This window comes from Lycorma delicatula, chromosome 7 (genome assembly GCF_047948215.1).
Source record: "Lycorma delicatula isolate Av1 chromosome 7, ASM4794821v1, whole genome shotgun sequence".
NCBI classification, from domain to species: domain Eukaryota; kingdom Metazoa; phylum Arthropoda; class Insecta; order Hemiptera; family Fulgoridae; genus Lycorma; species Lycorma delicatula.
Window position 1 is genome coordinate 29,525,495 of NC_134461.1, and position 25,787 is coordinate 29,551,281.

At 29.2% G+C, this 25,787-nt stretch overlaps 1 protein-coding gene across 4 annotated transcripts in view; it reads right to left on the reverse strand.

Annotated features, from left to right (window-relative positions):
• Nucleotides 1–1,813: 1,813 nt before the first annotated feature.
• LOC142327552 (uncharacterized) overlaps nt 1,814–25,787 on the reverse strand; it is a 29,035-nt gene continuing 5,061 nt past the window's right edge. For 2 of the 4 annotated variants that reach the window (XM_075370708.1, XM_075370710.1), the window contains exons 2-3: nt 23,253–23,333; nt 1,814–10,041 (exon numbers count right to left, since the gene is read on the reverse strand). In XM_075370708.1, coding sequence (XP_075226823.1) covers nt 6,561–9,563 — 3,003 coding nt within the window. In that variant the 5' untranslated portion in view covers nt 9,564–10,041; nt 23,253–23,333 and the 3' untranslated portion in view covers nt 1,814–6,560. Of the gene's footprint in view, nt 10,042–15,801; nt 15,816–23,252; nt 23,337–25,787 lie in introns of those variants that run through there. The other 2 variants (XM_075370709.1, XR_012757010.1) reach the window with 2 other exon arrangements.

Here is a 25,787-nt window from a genome sequence, read left to right on the forward strand (position 1 = left end):
TATAATGTAAAATTATTTCATGGCTCTTCTCAATGTCTTATTGTCAAGGAATCTTACACCAAAGTAATCCATTCTGTTGTTACATCTGTCATATTTGCTGGCTAAATCACTTTGTATATACCGCTGTTAAGGTTCTATGGATTATTACATGTATTTCAAAATACATGACAATTTGATTTTATTTCTTCTATTTTTATGAAGCATCATTTATAAGTGTTTGTACTTTATTAATATTATGATTTTCAATTTATTAACTTTCACTTGGCTGCTTACAACATAACATAAATTCAGTTTCCATTAAATTTACCTTGAAACCATGCAAATTTTGAAATCTGTATTTTAATTTTTGATCATTATCTTCAAGGACAATTTATCTGCAAATATTAAAATAAAGTGCTTCTTCTGAATACATCCTGTAATTATACTCTTAATATGAAATGAAGGAATAGACTCAATTTAAATTCGTTTAGATAAGATAAACCAGGATAGCTCATCTGATCAACTGCAGTCCTTACCAGTCGCACAATAATAACCATTTCTAGTATTGATTAGATCAATATTGATCTATTGGATTAGATATTGATCTATATTAATTAAGATCCAATATTTGCAGTCTCAAGATATCTATTTTAACTTCTCAAGGCCCATAAGTGATAAATGAAGCAATTTGATCATTCCTCTATATTTTTCCTAACGTTATCTTGCCTAATAAGTAAAAAATTATTAATTGGAAAAAAGTAAAAATTCTACTAAATTATTGTTATTAATAAATAATATTTCATTTTTATTCACACATTAACAGAATGCAACCACAACCAATATTACGCAAAAGTTTCAAACAGACAGTCGTTACAGAGTGCATAGAGGGCGAGGAGGATGAAACTGGTTCATGGTTAGAACCAACTATAGTTACAGAAGTTACTACTTCTTCAATTACATATCCACCCAACTGCTGCCGATCAGCTTATCAAGAATATGTAAATGCAGCTGCAGCTACTCCAAAGCTGCCTTCAGTAAGTTCAATAAATAAAAATAATAAATTAATTTAAAATTAATGTAATAATTTACCTTAAATAACTTCATATATTGTTTGTTTTATATATATTCATACAAAAAAAAAAATGTTTTCTACCACTACAATTCACCATAATATAATGAAAAATTATAATGTCAAAAGTTTTGCTTCTAAGATTGAGAAAGTGTTTAACAGTGGCTGGTGATTAGTACTTGAATTTGGATGATTTAATCAAAAAACAGAAATAACCATCACAACACTCACTATTGGAAAATCATTACAACTATTTTAGCCAAAATAAAAATTATTTTAGTTAAACATACTATAATAAAATTGTCTATATAAATTAACTGTGTTATATTTCAGTTCAAGTTAATCTATTAGAAAGAATATAATCTTTATTATTTTTACTTTTTTGTAGGTAAAATTGCCAGTAATAATAGACGAATGTGATCCTTGTGCTGAAATACCAAGGGAAATAAGTGTGTGGGAAGACACTGAAAATATTACACACTCATGTGGAACACAGACACTAGATGAAAATGATGCAAGACTATTATCATCATCATCACCATCACCACCATTATGTAAACCATAAACAGTCAATAAATTAACGTTGTAGTTAATTAATTGTGAAGTTTATTTAACATTTTAAAATTGATTATTTTCACAGTTAAAACTTTTAACTCTGAATTTCATCAATTTTTAGCACTAAAGTTCAATGTTCACAATATTCAAACTTTTTAAGAAAAACAATTAGGATAAAAAAGTTAACACAGAATAAAATTTTAAAACTTTAAAAAATCTTTAATAATACTAAAAAGTCTAAACATAAAGAGAAAAGAGGAAATATATATTTCAGAAAATGATTCCAGTATAAGTTCTAAGTTAATATACAAAGTTTAAAAAATACAATAAATATAATGTACAAAAATAAAATAGACATTAATGTAATATCTTCTAATTCATAAAATAAAATATTCATATAATAGCATACAGTTATAAAATTATTTTACAGAACAAAGGCCAAATTAGACATATTTTGAGAAACTTATCAATTACCATATTTATACTTTTCACGATCTTGAGAAAAGATAAATAAAAAAAAACTGAACAATTTAATTAAAAGTATCAGAGTATAGAAAGTAGTTATGTTCAACAATGCAATAATTACGTGTCAAATAAATATATAATTGATTTTTCTTTGTTTTGTGTTCCTTTACTGAAATGTCAGTACCATCTGTATCAATTAAGAATTTTTCACAATACAGGTTTTTGAAGTTCTTATTCTGAAGGAAACTTGCATTTAAATTACCCTCTTTTTAATATGTGAAGAAGAAACTGAATACATTCCTTTAAGAATGGAATTAAAGGAAGAGTATATTACAAAAAAATACCCTGAAAAATGATCAGGTGGAATGTTCTTATAAAAATGCACAACATTACTAATTACTTAAATATGTCAGGCAAGATAGAATAAGCTTATTTTAAACTCAATTTTTCAAATCTATAATCCAAATACTTTTAAGAAAATCAATACTTATTTTTGTTTATAGTTAAGATGCTGATTTCACTTTGGCAAACTTAAAATAAAACTAATAATTTTTTTTTGGTTTAGCCCGTTCCACTTTTATTTAAAAAACATGTAGCATAATTTTCAATAAATATCAGGTCATCTGCATATTATCTTTTTTCCTCCAATATCTGCTTCTTTATCTGCTATAAGTTCTCCACATGAATGTTAAAACAGAGTGAAGTGTACTTATACTCCTCTTTTGACAAAAATGGAATTATTTACAATTTTATTATCTGTAGTTATTAGTCATCCTGTTGTATTTACAAGATCCTAACTGACCTACTTTCTCTTCAGTCAGCTACATTTTCATCTTTCAGAAAATGACCCTCTTCTCTCATACACCCATAACATTTGTATGCGATGGCAGTTGTAACCCACCGCATCTTTTCAAGGATAAACCACATTCCTGGTTTAAATATCCTTGGTAAGGATCAGATAAGGATCTTGCCTATAATCTTAAGCATCCAAAATTGGTGAAGAAAGGATTAAGGATTAGCGAAATAGGGAGAAAATAAGAATACATGACCTAAAAGGAACTATATACTATATCTCAGCAACCTGATCCAGGGGGGATAGCTTCAAGGACCAGGGAGAATAGGGGACTTAGGCCAAGAATAAAACAGCACTTTTCTCAGCAAAGTAAACACTCAAGCCAGGATAAAGGAGGGTTGGGAAGGCAATGGCAAACCACCCATAAAACCTGCCAGGAAAATTCCCATGGTGAGACATCAAAATGAAAGTTCAGACATGGTGTTTGTTGGGATCCGGTTCTTTAGGACTCAAACAGCAACTAGGGATGAGCAATGATACCCACATGGTATAAATTCTTAAATCAGCTGATGAAGTCGAGAGTTCCAGCATTCAAGTTCTAGTAAAGACAGTTACTTTTATATGGATTTGAATACTAAATCATTTGAATACTAAATACTAAATTCTGTGGTGGTTGAGTTTCAATTAACCACACATCTCAGGAATGGTCGAACTGAGACTGTAAAAGACTACACTTCATTTACACTCATACATATCATCCTCTGAAGTAATACCTGAATGGTAATTCCCAGAGCCTAATTAGAGAAAGAAAGAAAGAAAGAGAAAGAAGGGTTGAACAATGACTAGGCACCAGTAGGTATGGACATAGTGATGTAGCTGGGACAAACCCCTGCAAAATCCTAGTTGCTGATGCATCTAGTAGTGAAAGACCCAGCCTGTGCTGCATAGACAATCACAAAATAGCAACATGGAACGTTCGAGGTATGAACACTGGAAAATTGGACATTGTAAAAACTAAATATTGAACATTCTCATTATTGCATAACTGCACTGGAGTGGTAGCAGATATTTTCAACTGGACGATTTTATCATTTACTACTCCTGTCATGACACCATTAAAAATTTCTTCGAGTGGTGTCTGCTCGGGGTAGCTTTCATAGCTTGCCAAAAACGAACACATCATGTCCATCCGAATAAGAGGAAGACCGCTGAATGTTACCCTTGTTGTGGCCCATACCCCAATGTCAGACACCTCGGAAGATGATTTAAGGGCATTTTACACTGACCTGCAAAAAGCTATTGAGGCAACACCAAAACAGGATATAGTCTACATAATCTAAGATTTCAATGCCAAGGTGGGTAGTCAACAAGAAGCAAGGACTGTTGGGCCATTTGGACTAGGTAAAAGGAATGAACCACGTGATCACCTGGTTCAGTTCTGTTTGAAAAACCAGCATGATAATTACAAACACTTGGTTCAAATGGCACAAACAACTGCTTTATCAGAATCAAATGTAGTCATTTAACTGACTACATTTTATGCACTATGCTGGAAAAGTTCAGTGACAGCAGTGAAAATGGATTATGAGCTCCTAGTAGCCAAAATAAAAATCAGATTTGAAAAATTAAAAGGCACATTCCACTGAAAAAATTTGAGTCAAAAATACCAGCAGTATTTGTTTGAGGTAAACATTTGAAGTGAAATATTTAATATGGCTTCTATATAAAGCCAACCAGAAGAAATACAGAAAGACATCAACTCAATAATCTTGGTTGTCGCAAAAAAAGCATGTCCCGTTAAAACAACTGCAGGAAAGGAACAAATGGCTATCAGAAAATACCATCAAAATTACAGATCAATGAATATAGCCAAAGCAAATGGTAACCAAGATGAGGTAAGGAGTCTAAATGTGAAATTTCAACGAGCCACTAGAAAAAACAAAGAGGCATATTGGGAAAATCTATGCAATCTTGAGCTTGAATTTGGTAAGGGGCACACCAGAAATCTCTGCAAAAGTCAAGTAAATAAGAATGCCTTTCACTGCCCACCAAGGCACACTGAGAGTTAGTAACCGGAAAAATTTGACGAATCAGAAAGCAATTAGGAACAGATGGAAGCAATATACTGAGAAATTATATATATATGAAGATGTACCAGCATTCCCCAGGATGGTCCTTTCAAACAGAAACCAACAACAATCCTGGACTCAGGTTCCATGGGTACTGAAATGGCTTGCTAGAAATAAATCTCCTGGCATTGATAACATCCAAGTCGAAATTCTATATCTAGCACCTCTGGCTTCTCTAATGAAATTGTCAGAAAACCTGGGAATGCGGCACATGGCCTTGCGATTAGAAGAGATCAATCTTCATCACATTACCTTAAAAAGAAGATGCTGGAGAATGGTCAAATTATCGAACAATAGCTTCGATTTTACATGCCAGAAAAATGTATCTGAAAATCATACAAGAACAAATGAGATCATTTGTTGAAGCAGAACTGCCTGATATTGAGGCAGGATTCAGGCATAGCTATGGCACTTGCGATCACATTGCAAATCTGCGCTGGATTATGGAAAAGTCCCATGAATACCAGAGGAAGCTGTACATCTGCTTTATAGATTACATCAAAGCTTTTGACTGTGTCCAACATGCAAAACTGCAGGAAGCCCTAAAGAAATTAGGTATGCCACCTCATATCAATCACATCATTAAGTCGCGTCACATGGATCAAGAAACCATGATAAGATCATTAGCTGAGGACACAGATTGGTTTCAAACTGGTAAGGCATAAGGCAAGGGTGCATTCTCTCACCTTTCCTTTTTAACTTGTATGTGGAAATGATGAAAAATGCGCAACTAGACGAGTCGGATGTTGGATTAAAATTAGGCAGCAGGAACATCAATAATTTGCAATATCCAAATGACAAAATTTATTAGCCAAGATGAAATGCAGCCTGGAAAAATTAATTCAGAGAATCAAAGACAAAAGCGAAAGATTAAAGGATAAATGACAACTGCAAGTGATGGCAGTCATGATAAAAATCAATGGCGATGAAATTGAATGTGTCCAAGATTTCATTTTCCTTGATTTCAACATCAATTGTTATGCTGTATAGCTCTTGGATGAACTGCGATGCTTAGTATGCGTAAGGTTTGGAAAAGTAGAGAGATGTGTCAGATTGGACACAAAATGCAGACTTGTGTAGGCGATAGTGTTCCAATTACCATGTATGGTTGTGAGAGCTGGACTCTCAGGAAATCAAAAGAGTGGAAAATCAATGTGTTCTTAGTTGTGGTGCTGGCAAAGACTGAGAATCCCATGGACTGCCAGAATCACAAACAAAGAAGTCATCGAACATATAAAACCTGAAATTTCATTTGAAGCTAAAATCACAAGATTTAAACTGACATACTTTGGCCACATCACGAAACGCTAATTGCTTAGAAACTTTGATTATGCTAACTTCTGGTCAGCAGAAAAAGAAAAACAGGACGATCATGAACACACTGGCTTGACATCAGCAGGACAATAGCACTGCTTAAACAAGCTATACATGTTCGACAATCGTGGAGAACATTCGCCTATGGAATCGCCAAGGGTTGAATGCAACTGAATGGCTAGTCATCATCACATCAACTAAATAATTATAATACATAAATTTGTAACATTAAACATTTTATTAACTGAATTATACATTATAAATTTGAAATCATTTTACTTGATGCTAAATTTTTAATGCTATGTAAAATTAACATTTGTTTAGAATCGAATTCGGGTTGTTGTTCATACCATTCAATTACTTTATTAATAGCTAAATACGCTTCAGAATGAGACTGTATGTTTTTACTATTTCTTTCATCTTCGATATCTTGTTTATTATCATTATATTCATCATCAGTATTCTGAGTATCACTTGCAATAGATTGCATATAATTTTCATATTTAAATTTCGGTTCATGCGTGTCATTTTGAAATTCAGATGTTGTGCTGCTGCTATCATCACTAACTGGAAAACCTGGAATTTTATTTGAAAAATATTTCATAATATTATCAATGTCCTTGTCATCTGAGGTTTCATTTACAGCAGTACTACCACTTGTCATGTTAGTTTTCCATAATTTATTCCACGAAAATGTTATAGTTTCATCTGCTATATCATTCCAAGTATTGGCTAATATATCTACAGCATTTCTAATAATAAATTTTTTAATAAAACTTTCTATATTTTCCTTATATTGATCAGAAAGAATTAAACTGATAATTCGTTTACGATATGAATCTTTTAATTCATCAACAACTCCCTGATTCATGGGCTGTAAAAATGGTGCGACATTTAATGGAATAAGTAACACAGAAAAGTTTTCATCAGTTGTTTTTAAATTTTCAAGGAGCGGTTGATAACGCACATTATCAAATATCAACAATACTTTACCTCTGTTTCCATCGGTTTCATGCTTTTGTCTAATACTCTTAATGAAAACATCAGCGTACCAATTAGTGAAAGTTTCTGTGTCGATTATAGAACTTTTTTGAGTATTACACATCACAGGAAGGTCATTTGTGCTTTTAAATAATTCTGTTGCTATATCGAGGTCACTAGTGATAAACAAGGGAAATTTATGCGTACCACTAGCATTAGAACATAACATAACAGTCAATCGTTCTTTATCGAGTTTCATTAAATCTGAAGAAGAAATATCTTGAAGTGATGAAAACTGACTTCGTGGTAATGATCTCCAATTAAGACTAAATTCATCAACATTATAAACATTATCTTTAGAATAACCACCAATATTTATAAATTCATTAAATTTCATTTTAAATAATTCTACAGCAGATACATCCCATGAACATTCATGACCTCTTATTCCATGACGTAATTTAAAATTATACAACCATCCTGAACTAGCTTTAAAATCTGGTGAACCACCAAATTTAACATTTAATTCAAGAGCTTTTTCACATAAAAGTGGGCCTGTAATTGGTTCCCCAATGCTTTTCTTTTGTAAATACCACAAATGTAAAGCATCTTCAAGTTTAGTATCACTCGCATTTTTCATAGATTTACGTTTCTTGACTTCACAATCGTCCAACTTTGATATAAATTTCAAAAACATTTCTTTTTTATTCATTATATCAGTAATAGTTGTTTTACCAATGTTATAAATACGTGATAATACGGCTCGAGATTCACCATTTTCTATTCTACTTATTATTTCAAGTTTTGTTTCAATAGGAAGTGATACGTGTTTTCTTTTCAAATTACTATTAATTGGATTTGATATTCTATTATTCACTGAATGTGATTTAGAGATATTATGATTTTCTTCATTATTACTATTAGGATTAATATAAATGAGGTCGTTATCAGTGATTATATTTGATAAAGAATTCTTAGTTTCACTTTCATCATATGAAACATCTTCATGTAAACTAGAAAATCTTTGATTTTCTGAAGATGTAGATTCATCATTATCATTATTAATACAACTCTCATCAGTTAATTCTAATTTAATTTTATCTTCAAGGGTTTCTACATTTTGCCATAATTTATACCATGCTTCTTTAATAGTCTGATCTGATACACCATTCCATGCTTCTTCTAACATATAAATGGCATCTTTCATTATAACATTCTTTCTATCATTACTAATACATTCATCGTTATTAGATAAAAGAAAATTTGCAATCTTCTTTCTATAAGACTGTTTTATTTCATCACTAACACCTTGATTAACTGGTTGTAAAAATGATGCGATGTTTAACGGGATAAAAAATACAGAAAAATTTTCATCTATTGCATTTAATGCTTCAGAATACGGATGACATTGTGCATTATCCAAAAGGAGTAAAATTCTACCAGGTTTTCCCTCATTAATTCTTTTAACATTCGGGATAAATGTATTTGTATACCAATCTGTAAAGATTTCTGGATCCATTACACAACTCTTTTTAGAAGCATATATTACAGGAATGTTATCAAGATCTTTAAAACATTCTGAATGTTTTGGATCAGCTACCACGAGTAACGGTAACTTATGTGATCCACAAGTGTTTGTGCATACCATAACTGTTAACCGTTCTTGGCTGGATTTTTGGCTGGATTTAGGAGTAAAGATTTCATGAGAATATGTTGTGAACTGTTTATGTGGTAATGAATTCCAATTTAAACTAAATTCATCTACATTATAAATATTATCTTTAATATAAAAATTTGAATTTAAAAATTCCTGAAATTCCATTTTAAACGATTCAACAGCTAATCCATCTACAGAACTCTCATGACCTTTTATACCATGACGCAACTTAAAATTATGTAACCATCCAGAACTTGCTTTAAAATCTGGTGAACCACCTAGCTTTTCATTAATTTCAAGAGCTTTTTCACAAAGAAGTGGACCAGTTACTGGTTCTCCAACACTTTTCTTTTGCATATACCATAAATAAACAGCATTTTCAAGTTTGGTATCGTTTGGATTTTTCATAGTTTTTCGTTTTTTTATGTCGCATTCATCTAACTCTGATACAAATTTTAGAAGTGTATCTTTTTTATTCATAATATCGTAAATAGTTGCTTTCCCAATATTGTAGACACGAGATAGTACAGTTCGAGATTCACCATTTTCTATTCTGTTAATAATTTCAAGTTTTTTCTCAATAGGAAGAGAAACACGTTTTCTTTTAAAAGGGCTCATCATTATAAAGTTAAATAAGCAATATTTTAAAATTAAATTTTAAATGAAATTAAACTAAAAACAAAACAGCAGTCTCGTTTTATAACAAATAATAAGCATGTACTACGAAAAAATTATTATGATAAAATCCCTCAAAAAAGGGTTAACAACTTATTACAACTCTCTGCAAGTGTGAGTACAAGTACCATAGATAAATTAATAACTGATGTATAGATGATTAAATAAATACATGATACAAATATTTTGTTGACTTACACAAACCACTTAACTAAAAACATGCATATTATAAAAGTATTATACTGATACATTACAAATAAATAAAACACTACATTTAAAAAACAGTTCAATATTTAAAAAGTTGATAACAGTTTATTTGTAGATACACAACAGTAATTACTTCCATAGGCAGTTTCCTTTGTGACTCATAAAAATTCTCAGCCAAGCCTTTGTTTTTAAATTTCATGGAAGTTTACAATCAAACCTGGGGATCAAAATATTGAAAAAAAAACTTATAATTCATTGACACCTTTTGCTTTATTTTAAATTAAAAAAAATACATATTAGTATGAATAAACAAAAAAAAAATATATAGATTATATTGAATACAGATGTTTAATATAGGTATATAATCTAATTTATCCTGATATGAAAATGCTGAAATCAAAGGAAGGGTACACGCATAATGCAGGCAGAGAATTACATCAATTCAAACTTACATTTGCTGTTAGTGAAGATAATGGAGGTGCAGACACACTTGGAATTTGAAAATCATTGTACTAATTCCAAGTGCAAAAACTGATACGCATATTTTAATGAGATAAATATCCCCCAGGATAAGTGAATAAGTTTATGAAGACAACTGTCATCAAGATTTACAAAGTAATTTTTTTATCCATATTGACAAAATTTCTCAAAAAAACCTACAGTTGTAGCCAATGAAGCCACAGTATAAATGCTTTTAAGTCAGTTGTCTGAAGTCTTTTTTATACATGAGGAAAGTTACTAAAAAATCTTATTTTACTTATTAAACAAAAAGAAAGATTTGATTTTAACCTACAAAAAATTAACCCCAATGATTGCGTGTAAGTAAGTTTTCACACATCACTAAAGTTTGACCAAAATTCAGAAAAGGAAAGTAAAGGGAATGGATGAAAACAACAACAAACAACTGAAAACAAAAAAAAAAAATCATTTAAGACAAAAAATGTCTTTAGATTTATGTCTAAATTAAATATTCAAATGACAAAAATTGCTATTATTGACCAATTACAGAATCTGAGAAACAATGATCCAAAAACCACTTTTTAGGTCTGCTATAGTTAAATACTCCCACCTATATCAATCTGGTCAACTGGAGAGTATGCATTAGGAAAACAGTAATTTTTTTAGCATACTTTTAATATAAAATTATTGTTTATTCTTGCCAACAAACACAATCTAAATGTTTGTATCAAGTAGAAAAATTATATGTCTAACCAAGAATCAACTGTCTTGTCGCCTTAATCCATTCGGCTATACCAGCTTTATTACCAACATTTAACTATGAACCTTTTATTAAAAAAACTTCTCCAGCACAGTGTAATCATTCTGTTTAAATTTTAAGTCGTTTAAATTTTAAATAGAACTTAATTTAAGTCTGTCTTGTAACTTCTATTTTTGTGACCACATATTTTGGAAACAAATTCTCATTGACAGGTGTGATTATATGGATTCATTATTGTAGTTGTAGTATTGAAGATATAATATTATATTATCTGTCATCTTGTAACAAAAAACATTCGGTGCCTTACAAGGCATTCATGCAAATTTGCAATACCGCTAAGCTAGGAAGATTGATAAACTCAATAGAATAAATTGTTATGAATAATTAATAAAACTGTGAAATAACAAGAACAACAATCTGTAAAAAAAAGAAAAATAAAAACAACTAAATTTAAAGAAAATGTTTTATCTTCGCTTAGTATATAGTACCTCACTTCCTACAACTGAATTGAAAAAAAAACTCCCGATTCTTTAGAGAACACAAAATCTATAGGAATTGCTCAGAAATTTATAAAAAATAGTGATTGCAAGAAATTCTATAATAGTTAAAACTGGAAGGAAGGTGAGAAGATTTTAGTAACATTCGTCTAAAGAGTATCATGACTATAAAATAAATACATTTGTTAAATCCTTATTATAGTTACATCAGTTTTTTTAAATATTTTATATGCATAAATATATGCTATGCAGGATACATGAATCATTGAGAAATTTGAAATACATACTGTATAAAGCATTTGAGAAAAAAGGTGATAACATTTATAGATTTCAAGAAAGCTTATGATTGCATCCACAGCGAAAAGACACCTTGGACTAGATATCAAATTAATAAACATGATAAACTGACACTCACAAATACTAAGTGTAAGGTAAAATTCAGAGGCGAGCTCTCGGAACCTTTTGACTGCGCCAGGCAGATGGGTTCTCAACGTTATTATTCAACTGCGCTCTAGTTGTGGTAATGAGGGAATGGCTTAAAAAATGCCCCTCGAAAGTAAAAAATAGGCTGAAAAATCAAAACAAACTGTTGACATTGATGATGGTAAATCACAGATATTAGAGTAATAAAATCAAGTAGTAACCCAATTTAAATACCTTGGAGAAATAATAACAAACAACCTAAATGAAAAAAACCTCAATCCAAGTAAGAAGAAACAAACTAGCTAAAGCTCAAAAATTAACCTAGTACACTTACAATAAAAAATGCTTAACAATAAACGCAAAAATGAGACACTATGACACAGTTATAAAACCAGAAGCAACTTATGCTGCAGAAATACTATTTTTTTGATTGTTCATTCAGGTGGAAGAGTGTTTCTGCTGCTAAAGAAGTACTGCAAGAACCTGCATCAATAAAAGTACCAGAAATATGGGCAGTAGTGGATTGTGTCCAACACAGTCATGTATAAGTTAGAACCCATCACTGATCAGATGCGTAAGGGGAGACTAGAATTCTTTGGACATATTTGAAAAATACCAAGACAGGATGCAGATGGGTCAGAGAAATAAGAGAGGATCTGAAGGAAAATTGACTTAAGACACCACAGATAAAATAAAATTAAACAAGAAAATCAGGAACAAAAACATTTGCTTCACACTAACAAGACCAACACTTTCAACACGAAAGGGCACAAAGATCGGAACGATGATAAAGTACTGGGAGGAACGTAAGGCCCAAACAGTCCCATCAAAGAGACCTTGATAGTTGATTGATTTAAGTGATCCTATGCGATCATAAAAAATAATAATAATAAAGCATTAGAATATTCAGTACTTAATTACTAACCAACTCGTATTAAGTCTAATTAGATTGTTTAATACTGTCAATGGAAACTAATAAAAAACCAATGCCATCATTTAGCTGACAGTTTACATGCAATCATTCAACAGTGCATCCACAAGTCTGCTCCCATCAATTTAGACAATTATGTGTTTTGAGTGTATAATGTTATGTAAAATGTTCGTTTTATATATATATTTATATTAATTTAGTAAAAGTAATTCTTTCTTTATTGTATTTGACCATATCTTTCTCCGTACTAATTATTTCAAAGACAAAAGTAAAACCTAGCTTTCCACCAGTAACACAGAATCTAACAATGTTTCTTACCCTATTTTATTGTTTCTCCAATTTTTACATTAAAAGTGCTTTTGAGGGTTTCCCCTTATTGTCAATTAATCAAAATTAAAAAAAAAAAAATTAGACTCATATGTTTTAATTTTAATGTGTAATTTAAAAAAAAAATCTTGGTTAACTGACAATGAGGGAAACCCTTGAAAGCGCTTTTAATGTAAACGTTGCCGAAACACTAAGATTACATAAGAAACATTGTTAGATTCTGTATTGCTGGTGAAAAGCTAGGTTTTAATTTTGTCTTTGATATATATATATATATATCTCTACATACATTTTTTAATATTATTCCTTCATTCTACTATAACTGATTAATATAATCATACCTTATACAAACTTTTCTTGAAACACATTACAAAAGCAGTTACAAAAATAGGTTGAAAAACAGATTTAAATAAGATATTTAAAAAAATTGACCTCTATCTGCATTGACAACCTGGAATCTGATAATCATCCTCCACCTGCTTACAACTTACAGTTCTTGTACTCACTTTTACATGCTGTCATTATAAGTAGTCCATTTAATATAGGTTATTTTTACCAGCAATCTGTAAATCTGGTTGCACTAAGAGTATACCCAAAGACCGTACAGGAAATAAAATATGAACATACAGAAGAGATAGAATTTTATTTACAACTTAACTTTTATTCTTTGGTTATAAATTTGAGAAGTCACAGAATTTCATGGAATATAATTAATATATATAAAGAAAATATAAAAAACTTGACCAGATTTTTTAACATACATCTAATCACTATCACTAAATTAACTAATTAATTTAATATAAATTATTATAAGTTCATGTAATAAGAATTATGTATATAAATATTGCTGATGAGATATAAAATATAAGAATAAAAAAAATAGGAAAAAAACAATAAATCAACTACAGTTCAGTATGCCGTAAATGGAATTTTTTAACAATAGCATGATAAAGATTTTTAAAAGCATAGAAGCTAACACAGATAATTAAAACAAGAACAACACTAAACACAGCACTCAGGAATGTTCCATCAATAATACTTGCAGATCTTGCTCTTTCTGCTTGTGCTGGTTTACTGCCTGAAATAAAGATATATTACTAATGAAATAAACAAAAATAAAATATACTGTGACTTTCTATAACTTGAAAAATTTATTAATTTTAACAAAACTATTTCTGGGATAATACTTCATACATTATGATTTGGATTTTTTCAAATATTTATAATTATTACAAGAATAAATCTGTAATTTCAAAACTTGTCTGTTTCAATTAAATAACAAAGTTCAAATTGTTAATGCAGTACATCCAAGCTTAAAAAAAAAATATATTCCTTTCGGCAAACCAGAAGTGTGCTTTCACTACTAGAAGGTAGATTTCACTAGTGCTAAGTAGGGGATAAAAAAGATTTCCACCTTAAAGTTAAGAAAAACTTCAAATTTACTCAATATAACAATGGTTGCATGTGAAAAAAAGGTTTCACATGTTTAGCATACGACAAGCCCTATCTTCATACAATTTCAACAACATTTTGGTCATTCCTTGCCGAAGGGCTGGTCATATCAAAAGTTGCTTCAGACAAAAGTTTTAGGTAATGTTTAGAGGAGTAACGAACACTTGGAACTGATTGGATACTGTGCCTATTAAGGGAAGTATGATTTTTTGTCTTTGAAATGTGATGTGTAATGAATGTAAAGATATGTCAAAATTTTCCAGAAGTCGAATCATGGTACCCATTACAGTAAGTAGCTTTCTTATAAAACCTACCTAAAACTGGGAAGATAGAAAAAATTTATGGTCAGCAGATTTGTGCAGTTTCCTAAAAATGGCTGATCGGAAAAGAATATAATATCTGGTGAAGTTGTGTATCACAAAAGGAAGTATAAAAACTAATTTTCTTGTATAATTATTTTTTTTTTTATAAATCTGTTGTATTAATATATGGGTCAAATTTATTAAATCTGTACTTAAAAAAGGAAGCATGCACATTTTCTTTCAAAACAATTTTGATCCTGTAACTTTTAATGATTTTGTTATTTTCAAATGAGATTAATAATAAATTCTAAAATGCAAAAATGTGTAGACTAACAAAGTAGCTTCAAGTAAATAATGTAATGCAAGATAAATGTTATGCAACGATATGAAAAGTCAATCAAAGAAATAATACAACACATTTGCAATGTGATTTTTAATCAATCCTATGAATTGATGGGTCAATATAAAATATTGGCTTTGTTTTTATTTTTTATTACACATTTATCCAGTCTAAAGATTACTTTTCCAATCTCTTTTTTACTTTACCTAAAACTTTTCTATTACAATTATATTGTATTATATTATATTCTATTACAGTATTAAAAATCTGCTCAAAAAATATCTGAACTTTGCTTTTTCTTGAGAATATAAAAGAATACACTTTTCTTTTCACTTCTTTTTCTTAGGATAGCAGAGCAGTTAACACTGAACTGAAGGGTCACTTTTTCTAGACTTGTTAGTAAAGTGATGAAGTGCTTATGTTTTTGAAGTATTATCAGAAAGTGTGTTGTAACATTGCTACTGTATCACAGTTTTGCCGAAAGCTCAGCGATATTCAAGCTGAAATAAAACATAAGTTTTAGCAAACATATATCAATGTTTCACAACAGGGGGTTAAACAAATCTAAAAAAACCTAGCGTTTCAAAAAAAGGGTGAACTTCAGTGGAAAACTGTAAATGTTTCAGTCACTAAAGTTGTTTATAAACCAACATATTAACAAATTTCAAATCTAATCGTGAAAAATTAACATAAAGAGATTAAACTAATATCTGTATTAATGGAAATTCAGCACACCCAATTTGAATGTCCAAATGAAGATAGCTGAATAATTTTTACCACGATGGGTCTCAACCGAGTAAAATGGGTCTCTTCCTGATGTTATGCAGGATAAACTATATCTGAAAATTTCTTAATGCTTTAGAAACTGGGGTTGAAAATCTGTTATGTAGGCAGTATGCAAAAATCAAGGTTCAATCATTGCTATGGATGTCTTCAAACTCTCCTGAGACTACTAAAGCAAGACAGGTTATTTTATATTACTACTATGACGGTTTAAATCATGAGCAGGATTCACATTAAAAAGGTTAATTCAATTTGAAAAGGTGAAATCTTTAAAAATGAAGATAACATCTTTCTGTGAATTATTTTATTAGAGAGTTGAGATCTATAAAACAAACAATTTCCCATTGCCTGAAGACTTTAGAAACATGCAAATGAAGAATGAAACACTTACACAATTACAATTCATACATAGCTAGAAGGCTGATAACAGTGCTGTAATTGATATATAACTAGAGGCTGATAATAGAGCTATTACCATAGTAGTATCATCCAAAGAATCACCCAAAATTCTAAGTATAAAAATGTTTGGCTTTACTCTATGTTTAATTTAAGTGACATTAAACATAATTAATGTACTCTTATTATAGCAAACTGCATTAAAAGTATAAGAAACCCTGCAATAAGTTTAAATACTTACAGCCAATTATGTGAATTTTAGAGAACTGAAAACCTCTTAATTATCTTCTCTTATTAAGTATTCTAATTACTATGTATAGCACATGGAACACAAAAATTTAAAAGCAGTAACTTAAAGATAATCAATAATATTATAATGTGTTAACAATTTTAACATAAAGAAAACTTGTTTTTTATAATTAACCCCTTACCAGTTTTTGATGAGATAACTCGTCATTAACTAACTACCTTGATAATAAGTGCCTCTGACAAAATAATCTGTCATTATGAATTGACCTCTTCTATTCTGTTTTTTGATGAGTTATTTTTGCAATGCGTGTGAGTCTAGTTCCATATTTACTCTTAATTTTACGGTGTATTTTTTTTACTCTAATTTAATGGTGAAATGCTAGTAGCATATCGGTTCTCTATTCTATATGTCTTGTTTCATATCCTTTTGAAGAGTTGTTAACCATGCATTTGTTTTTGTTGATCAGATCGTTCCTTAAGTTGTTTATGTTTTAGTTTTATTACTTCTTTGTGTTATTTACTGTTTTCTTTTATCGTTTTCATTTTTTTATCATTATTTTCATGTAACTTTCAATCACATTTTTATTTCCAACTGTTGTGTCTGTGGATGTGACCATAAGTAAATAAATAACCTAAGTTTAGTAATTTTTTATGTGAGTAAATGATCTTCTGTGTTATTATTTGAATTACTTAGTAATATTTTACTATGTTATTGATGCAACAACTAGGTACTCTAAGTGATATTTATTATAAAAAATAGCTTGTACATCAAATGTAAATGATGGTGATATAATTGAACTTTTAAATATTATTTTTTACATTGCATGATAAGACAAGTACATAAATAGGTCCTTAAATTAGTAGTTTTGTCATATTTCATTGTATAGATAAAAAAAAGGAAAAATAACAAAGGTTTAGTGGGAAAAAAAGGCATAATTAATATGATTTTCTGCTAAAATAAAGAACCGTTAAAGGATTAATCAAAGCTATTAAAAAACAAAATATTTTATGTTTATTTTAATCTGATGTGGCTTAAAGATATATTTATTTGTTTATCAATTGATAAAAGAAAAAAATTAACATTATACACAAATTAAGCTAAAAGGTAATCACTGTAATTTATAATATGAGTTGTTAATCATTTATCGGGATAACTTATATCAAAAACATAAAGATAACAGGAAAATAGATTATTTTTTAATGCTAAACACTGAAAATATTTTTAATAAATGATTCTTAGGTAAAATTCATTTATTACATTTTCATTAACTTTTTCATTAGTATGAAGTTTAATGATGGAAATAATTATTAACAGGGCGTTTCAAATGTCTTTTATACATTACACTCGTATATATTTAAAAATATGCTAAAATATCATATTTTGAGAAAAGCCTGAACTTCACAAGAAATAAAAAATAAATAATTCTAGTTATTTTGTAACATATCAACCCAATTGTTTAATTTTTTCTAATAGTAACAATTAATAACAAAACTATTCAGTTAAATTTCTCCAAACGTATATTTTATTAATATTCATTCAGAATTCACTGTACTTAGTAAAGCAATCTAAATAATGGTAACAGTATAGATAAGATTATAAAAAAATGCTGATAACAAAATTGTAATACTTTCTTGACATTGGTTATTTATTCTTATATAGCGGAAAAATAATGATACATGCTAATAAACCAAAAAATATTTTAAAAAAATATATATTTTTAAACTTTGATTGGCTCCCCCTCAAACAATATTGCCCCTAAAGTATTTTTTGGGTCACTTGCACTATTACTATGCTTAGGAAGATATAAAAAAAAATTGAATAAAAAATATGCAATAAATGAAGATAGTTTTTTGATTTTTGGGGAAGGAGGAATTTTGGGGCAAATTTCTTTAAAAATGGTAAAATATGCATGCATGTACTGAGGCTTAATATAAATTGAGGTTGTTAGCAAAATTCTAAGAAAATTGACCCCCAAAAAACTGTCTATCCCTACCCAAACAAGAATTAAGATTTTAAAAATTATATTTAAAATGAAATTAGAACTGTAAAATCGGTATCGTATTAAATTATTTAGGCACTGAAAAATTTAACAGAATGAGGTTAAACATCATAAAAAAAGCAAAATGTTCAGTTTCATAATAAAAACCACAGGTGATGATACACTATATCTCGCAACTACAAAAAGAGGATACAACAGTGATTTTATTATTTAGTCCTAGAATATTGCATTGTAAATTATCCCAAAAACAACCTTTTTCTTTTTCCTGTTTACTTTTTCCTGTTTAGCCTCCGGTAACTACCATTTAGATAATACTTCAGAGGATGAATGAGGATGATATGTATGAGTGTGAATGAAGTGTAGTCTTGTACATTCTCAGTTCGACCAAACCTGAGATGTGTGGTTAATTGAAACCCAACCACCAAAGAACACCAGTATCCATGATCTAGTATTCAAGTCCGTGTAAAAATAACTGGCTTTACTAAGACTTGAACGCTGGAACTCTCGCTTTCCAAATCAGCTGATTTGGGAAGACGCGTTCACCACTAGACCAACCCGGTCCCAAAAACAACCTACATAACTTGAAAATACCTTTTCTTTCTTTTTCCTGTTTAGCCTCCGGTAACTACCATTTAGATAATACTTCAGAGGATGAATGAGGATGATATGTATGAATATAAATGAAGTGTAGTCTGGTACAGTCTCAGGACGAACATTTCTGAGATGTGTGGTTAATTGAAAGCCCAACCACCAAAGAACACCGGTATCCACGATCTAGTATTCAAATCCATGTAAAAATAGCTGGCTTTACTAGGACTTGAACGCTGGAACTCTCGACTTCCAAATCAGCTGATTTAGGAAGACAATTTGAAAATACCTGTCAATAAATATCTGCTTACACTCACGTGCATAAAGTTACTAAAGTTACACTCTTCTAAGTTACTTTGCAACTTAGCCCTCAACAGGCAGAACTTCACTTTCAGTGACAAACATATTTTACCTATTCTAGAAGCAGTTAGTCGTATAAGAAAAATATTTAATTCATAGTTATTATTTCTACAACCAAAATGCAAATAATTAGGGACTTGAAAGAAGTGCAACGTATGACTGACTAATAAACCACTATGTGAAATATCCAGCTCATAATGGATAAAAATTGCATCATCAAAATGAAATAAAAAATTTGTTAGCATTTCTACATCATAATAATTGATTATTCAAATTTTTTTCTTGGTGGAAATTAAATTAAACATTGTGAAAAAGCTTTTTTTCTTCACAACTCAATTAAATAAATAAACTAAGAAAATTCAAAAATAATAAAATTATATAAATTGTTAAATATTTTAAATACTAGAGAGGAAATGTTGAGTGATGTATAGTAATAAAAAATAATAATTATATCTTAAATAATCAATTCAGTGAGTTAAAAAAACTAAGTGCCCAGGGACTAGATGAATAATTTCGATAAATATGATTAATCCACAAAGTTTTACTACAAATGTATACACATTATAGCTAACTTCATTCAAGAAGAAAGTAGACAAAGTATAACAATACAGCACTTATTAGAAAAAAGACTAGAAGAATTAATCAAACAATTATAAGAGGTATTTTGAAAGTAAAAATGCAAGGGCTAGAAAATACTATTAAAACATCTTATTTTAAGCTATAATATATTTAGAACACATTCCTCAATTTATTTTTCAACAGACACACGCACATCAATACATTTGTTTGGTATTTATGGGAAGGAGTTTCTTAATTTTAACATCACATAAGTCTAGCATCTGTTCTCTTAATCATAAAATCACAAGAGGACAATTCCTAATAGACTAAACTGCCTATAATAAATTTCATACAGAAAGTTCCTGATACTCCTGAATATTTTTATCAGCAATTAAGAAGTTCCACAGTTATATTAAAAACGATCATCACTTCTCTCTGTAATTTCACAAAATTTTTTGACATATTTATAATTTTATAAAATCTATAAAACCTGAAACAAGTTGGCAATACAGTAGTTTTGTCTTTTACATAAAAGACTGGAATGATGGAACGTATATCACTCTGTTGTACTTGGAACAGAAACAGTCATTTTAAACAGACTGCTATTACATTGTCAGTAAATTGGGCACATCAAGCAGACACTGTCAAACTTAAAGAATAACTTCCCTAGACTTTTTAATTAAATTTACTTCCAATATAGTACTTGAACACCAACTTCTGATGTCCCTAATATCAACTTTATAAGAAAAGAGTCACATCCTAGCAGTAAAGTTAGAAAAATATTAATTGATCATAAATAGACAAGAGCATTAACAAAACTTAATAAGCAATCATTTATATTCAAAATTTTATAATTTCGTGAATAACAGAAAGGATGCAAAGTAATAAACTATAAACCAATTATTTCACCATAACAACAAAAATCATTGAACATAATAAAAATTAAAACAATGCATTCATATATTGAAAAAAGGAAGAAACAGATATAGAACTATATTCTTAGTGAAATATTTTGGAAGAATGGGTGAAGCAGAGAGATACAATGAAAAGTTTCAAGTAACTCACTCTGAAAGTAACAATTATTGTAAGAAGATGAACAAATTTCTGTAATGATTAAATGTGTAGTTTTCTGCAACACAAACATTTCCTAACCCAAGCAACCAACACCATCGAAGAATTTTTTTTTACAACTACAACAAAAATACAAAATTTCTGAAATATATTCGTTATAATAATAAAATAGAGTGTGCAGTAGATAATGACTTTACGCATCATGTATATAATTAGTTGTAAAGTAAGAAGTAATGTGTCCAAAAAAAGTTACCTTTGATCTGACAAAGTAGGTCAGCTGATTTCATAAGTCATATATTGAAAAAATAAACTGAAATGTGAAAACTCTAGGGGGATTTATTAATAACAGAAAATTATTTATTATTGAGTTTTAAAGAATAAAAAAATAATAACCACAAAACTTATATAACATTAAAGTTACAATGCTAAACATATGAGGAATTGTAAAGTTAATGACAGAACTAGCAAAAGGTTTTGCTTTATTGCAGGAAAAAAACCGGAGTAAAATACTCTCGCTGTATCATTAAATGATGATCAAGGTTGTGATATAAAATTACTATAAAACAATATGCAATCTATATAAAAACAGCACGGTTTACTTACTTACAAATACAATCTGTAATAAGAAAGGTAACCAGAAAAAGAAATTGGTTAGACTTTTAGACTTATAAAAAAATCTGTTTAATGCAATTTTTTTTATTAAGTTTATTATTTCAGTCCATAGAATCTATTAAAAACAAAATCATTCAACTCAACTTGCCATCACAATAGAGAAAAATTATTACTTTTTTCTTTATTCCTCCTTCAATTCTTTTGGACTGAACTCCCTGAGATGTTCCCAGTGTTGCAAAATCACCAGGATATATATATAATTGTTATATCATAAATTAATTTTTAATGCCAGTCTGTCACAGTTGATTATAGATTTAATTATAAAATTATATTTTTTAAACTTCTCCACACTATAATAAATTCTGTCAGGTAATAGACCACTTTTAACCAGTTTTTACTTAATATTTAATTCTTAGTTTAAAACTAAAATTAGGATATGGGAACGAAGAAACATATTTTGCCAAAAAATTTAATTATTTCAAAATTTCCAATTGTTGGTTTATTTATTGGTAACATTGAACAAATATTTTAAGTTTTGAATTAGTAAAGTCTAAAAAAAATTCTACAACTTAATTATCTGGAAGTAAATAACAAAAAGAAAAAAATATATGCCAATATAATGGAAGCAATTTTCTTTTTTAATATAAAAAACATAATTTTAAACAAACAATACTCTTGATTCATGAAAAACAGTGTTAATTTTAAACCATTAAAACTTTAAATATAAAAAACACTTTTTAACAAAAATGGACCTAGGTATTTTATTCCTTTATAAATATAAAAATTAAAATGCAGCAAATATTCTTTATTATGTTAGCACAAAGCACAAGGTTAAACATTCCTGGTAAAGACTGAATACATTATCCACTTTTTGTACATAAAAATTGAATCACGAATGAATAATGTTTAAAGAACTGATGAATAGCTGCAGTATATCTATTTCTTACTTAAAATTAAAACTGTTCAATGAAACTTTCAACATTTTTAAAAATTATTTTAAATTATTCTGATATGATTTTTACATATCAAACATGGAAAATCGTAAATTCCTTCCTGGGATAAAATTTCTCCGCAGATATGGCTTAAACACTGTGTTATACTTATGTAATTAACGGGAAGCTCTCATACTTAAGATCCAAGTTGTTTTTCCCACAAGCAGTAAAAATAATCACAAATTTCAAAATTTAGTGGTCTGAATAACTGAAATTCTACTTTAAAAACTAAAAGACAAAGAATAAAATGTATCAACCAAAAAGATTTCAAATCACTAATAATAAAATCAAAAAATTTTAAAGTGTAAAATAAACAAATTATAAATACCTTTTTCAGCATCTTTTTCGGCAATTAGTTTTTTCATGCTTTCCAGTTTTGAACGTACCTCCTCCACAGTTTGTGTAAGATCTGCTTTGAAAAAAAAAATTGGTAAAAGTTAACTAATAAATTTAAAAAATTAAACAAGATTCATTTACAAAAATATATATATTTTTAGTTTTATAATAAAATCAGGATTAAAACTGGGGCAACTGGATAAATAAACAGCAGGCAGCATTCCACTGATAACAAAGAGAACTGTTATACTAGTATCTGCCAAGAGTGATTACAGAAATCCACAGGAAAACTTTGATCAGGATAGCATTATGAAATACAAAGATAAGTAGAATAAGAAATTAAAAAGATATAATAATAACAATTAACAGCTAACAATAGATAAAACTTTTTTATGACTATATTGGTTACTGGGAGGGTAAATTAAAATAGCTATAATTCCCCTCCTAATAATTGTAATGAATAAGCCTAAGGCAGAATTCCCTTACAGGAAATTCTGTTTATGCAGTCACCAGACAGGAAACAATATTAGTCCCTAACAAGGATTCTTCAAATCCTAACATCTTTAGCATGGAGAATCTGGTAAGGTGAGGTGTACACAAACATAAAACCGATAATGAGGAAGAAGGTAAGGGAAAACTGGTAGGGTGAAAAACTATGTTAACTAAAGAGTAGTAATTTTCTTGCCCAAGATCCCTTTATCATGACTAATTCTGTACGTATGTTCTACTAATTCCTAAGCATTAGCTTAAAAACTAAAAGAAATAAATAATCACAATACATTGTGATAACGTAGGCTATAAATACTGATTGAACATCATGGTAATACTTTAAAATTACTAAATAATTAATGAGAATCATATTAAGCAGTCTTGAAAGTGAGTTGTTTAATATTTAAAATTTTAAATACATAATTTGTTCTAATTTCCAATATAAAATTTTTTCTTAAACCTAATTTCAGCTTATATAACAGATTGTTAAAAAAATAAAATCAAAAATAAATGCCAAAAACTTTTGGCATTTATTATTGTATTAAAAAAAATAAATAAATTTGTACTGTTACAGGGTTACCCAAAAAATATATTTAAAAAGAATCTAACATTTTTTGCAAGTTATATTTAAGAAAATTTCCTTTCACATGAATTAATCACATTCTCAATCTTAAAGGTTAAATTACATTGTGATTAACAACACATTTCATTAACTACACCCATATTAATTCACTACGATTTAGATGTGATCAATACCACGTTATGTTGTATGCTACAGTGGCATGTAAGATATTAACATTAGATACAAAGTAGTAGAATAATTTTCTTTATATTTTATAATTTCAAGCAATCTCAGAGCCAACTCAGGGCTCCTCGGGGCCTACCCATGGCCACAGAGCTTGCTTTGTCACCATTCCCATCCACCAAGAGGGCTACACTGCCTGCAGTATATGTTTTCCTCATTGCTGTGAGAACAATACTGATAAATAATAATTATAGTATTCAGGCTTTATAGAAACCTGAAAAAAACTAACTTACAAAAGACAGAATAATAGTAAATATGGTAACCGAAGTACACACACCTTTGATAATGAAAAATTCATGATCTGTTGGATCGAAAATGTACCTGATGCTTGCAAAAGTTAGTTTTCAACCTAACAACAAATACCCCACTTGAATTTTGAGGTCAGACTATTGTTTGCAGATATTATAAGAGTACTCAATTTGTTACCAGTTGATGATGATGATTGGTCTGAATTTTATTTCTTTTTGTGTTTAGCCTCTGGAACCATCATAAAGTATTACTTCAGAGGATGAATGAGGATGATATGTATGAATGTAAATGAAGTGTAGTCTTGTACAGTCTCAGGTTGACCATTCCTGAGATGTGTTGTTAATTGAAACCCAAACCACCAAAGAACACTGGTGTGCACAATCTAGTACACAAATAAAATTAACTGCCTTAACTAGGATTTGGACCTTAGAACTTTCAAATTTGAAATCAGCCGATTTGCAATGTTGAGTTCATCACACACCAACCCGGTGGGTTAATGATGATTGGCTTCCCATGAGGAGCTCGCATACCTCAGTTCTCTAGACTTACACGCAGTCTCTATAGGAAAACCCATTGTTGTTAAACAGAAATTTTTAAATTTATTTAATAAAATAATATAATTAATTAATTATTTAATAATAAATATATTATTAATAAATTTAATTAAATTATTATTAAATTTATTAATAATAATTATTATTTATTTTAAATTAATTATTTAATATCATTTTATTTAACATAAATTTAATTTTATTATTTTTGTAATATTATTCTTCGAATGATTCAAATCACCCAGTTCAAACACAGCTCATACAGTGATTGGGACTCACAGTTCACAGTTTATTAATTCAATTCATTAAACTTGGTGCTTCAACCAGCAAATCTCCACTCTTCATATATTAAAATATATATATATATATTTTTTTTTGTTGAGATGCTGTATCTAAAAACCTTCACAGTTATGCCTTTGGCTGTGATTGATTG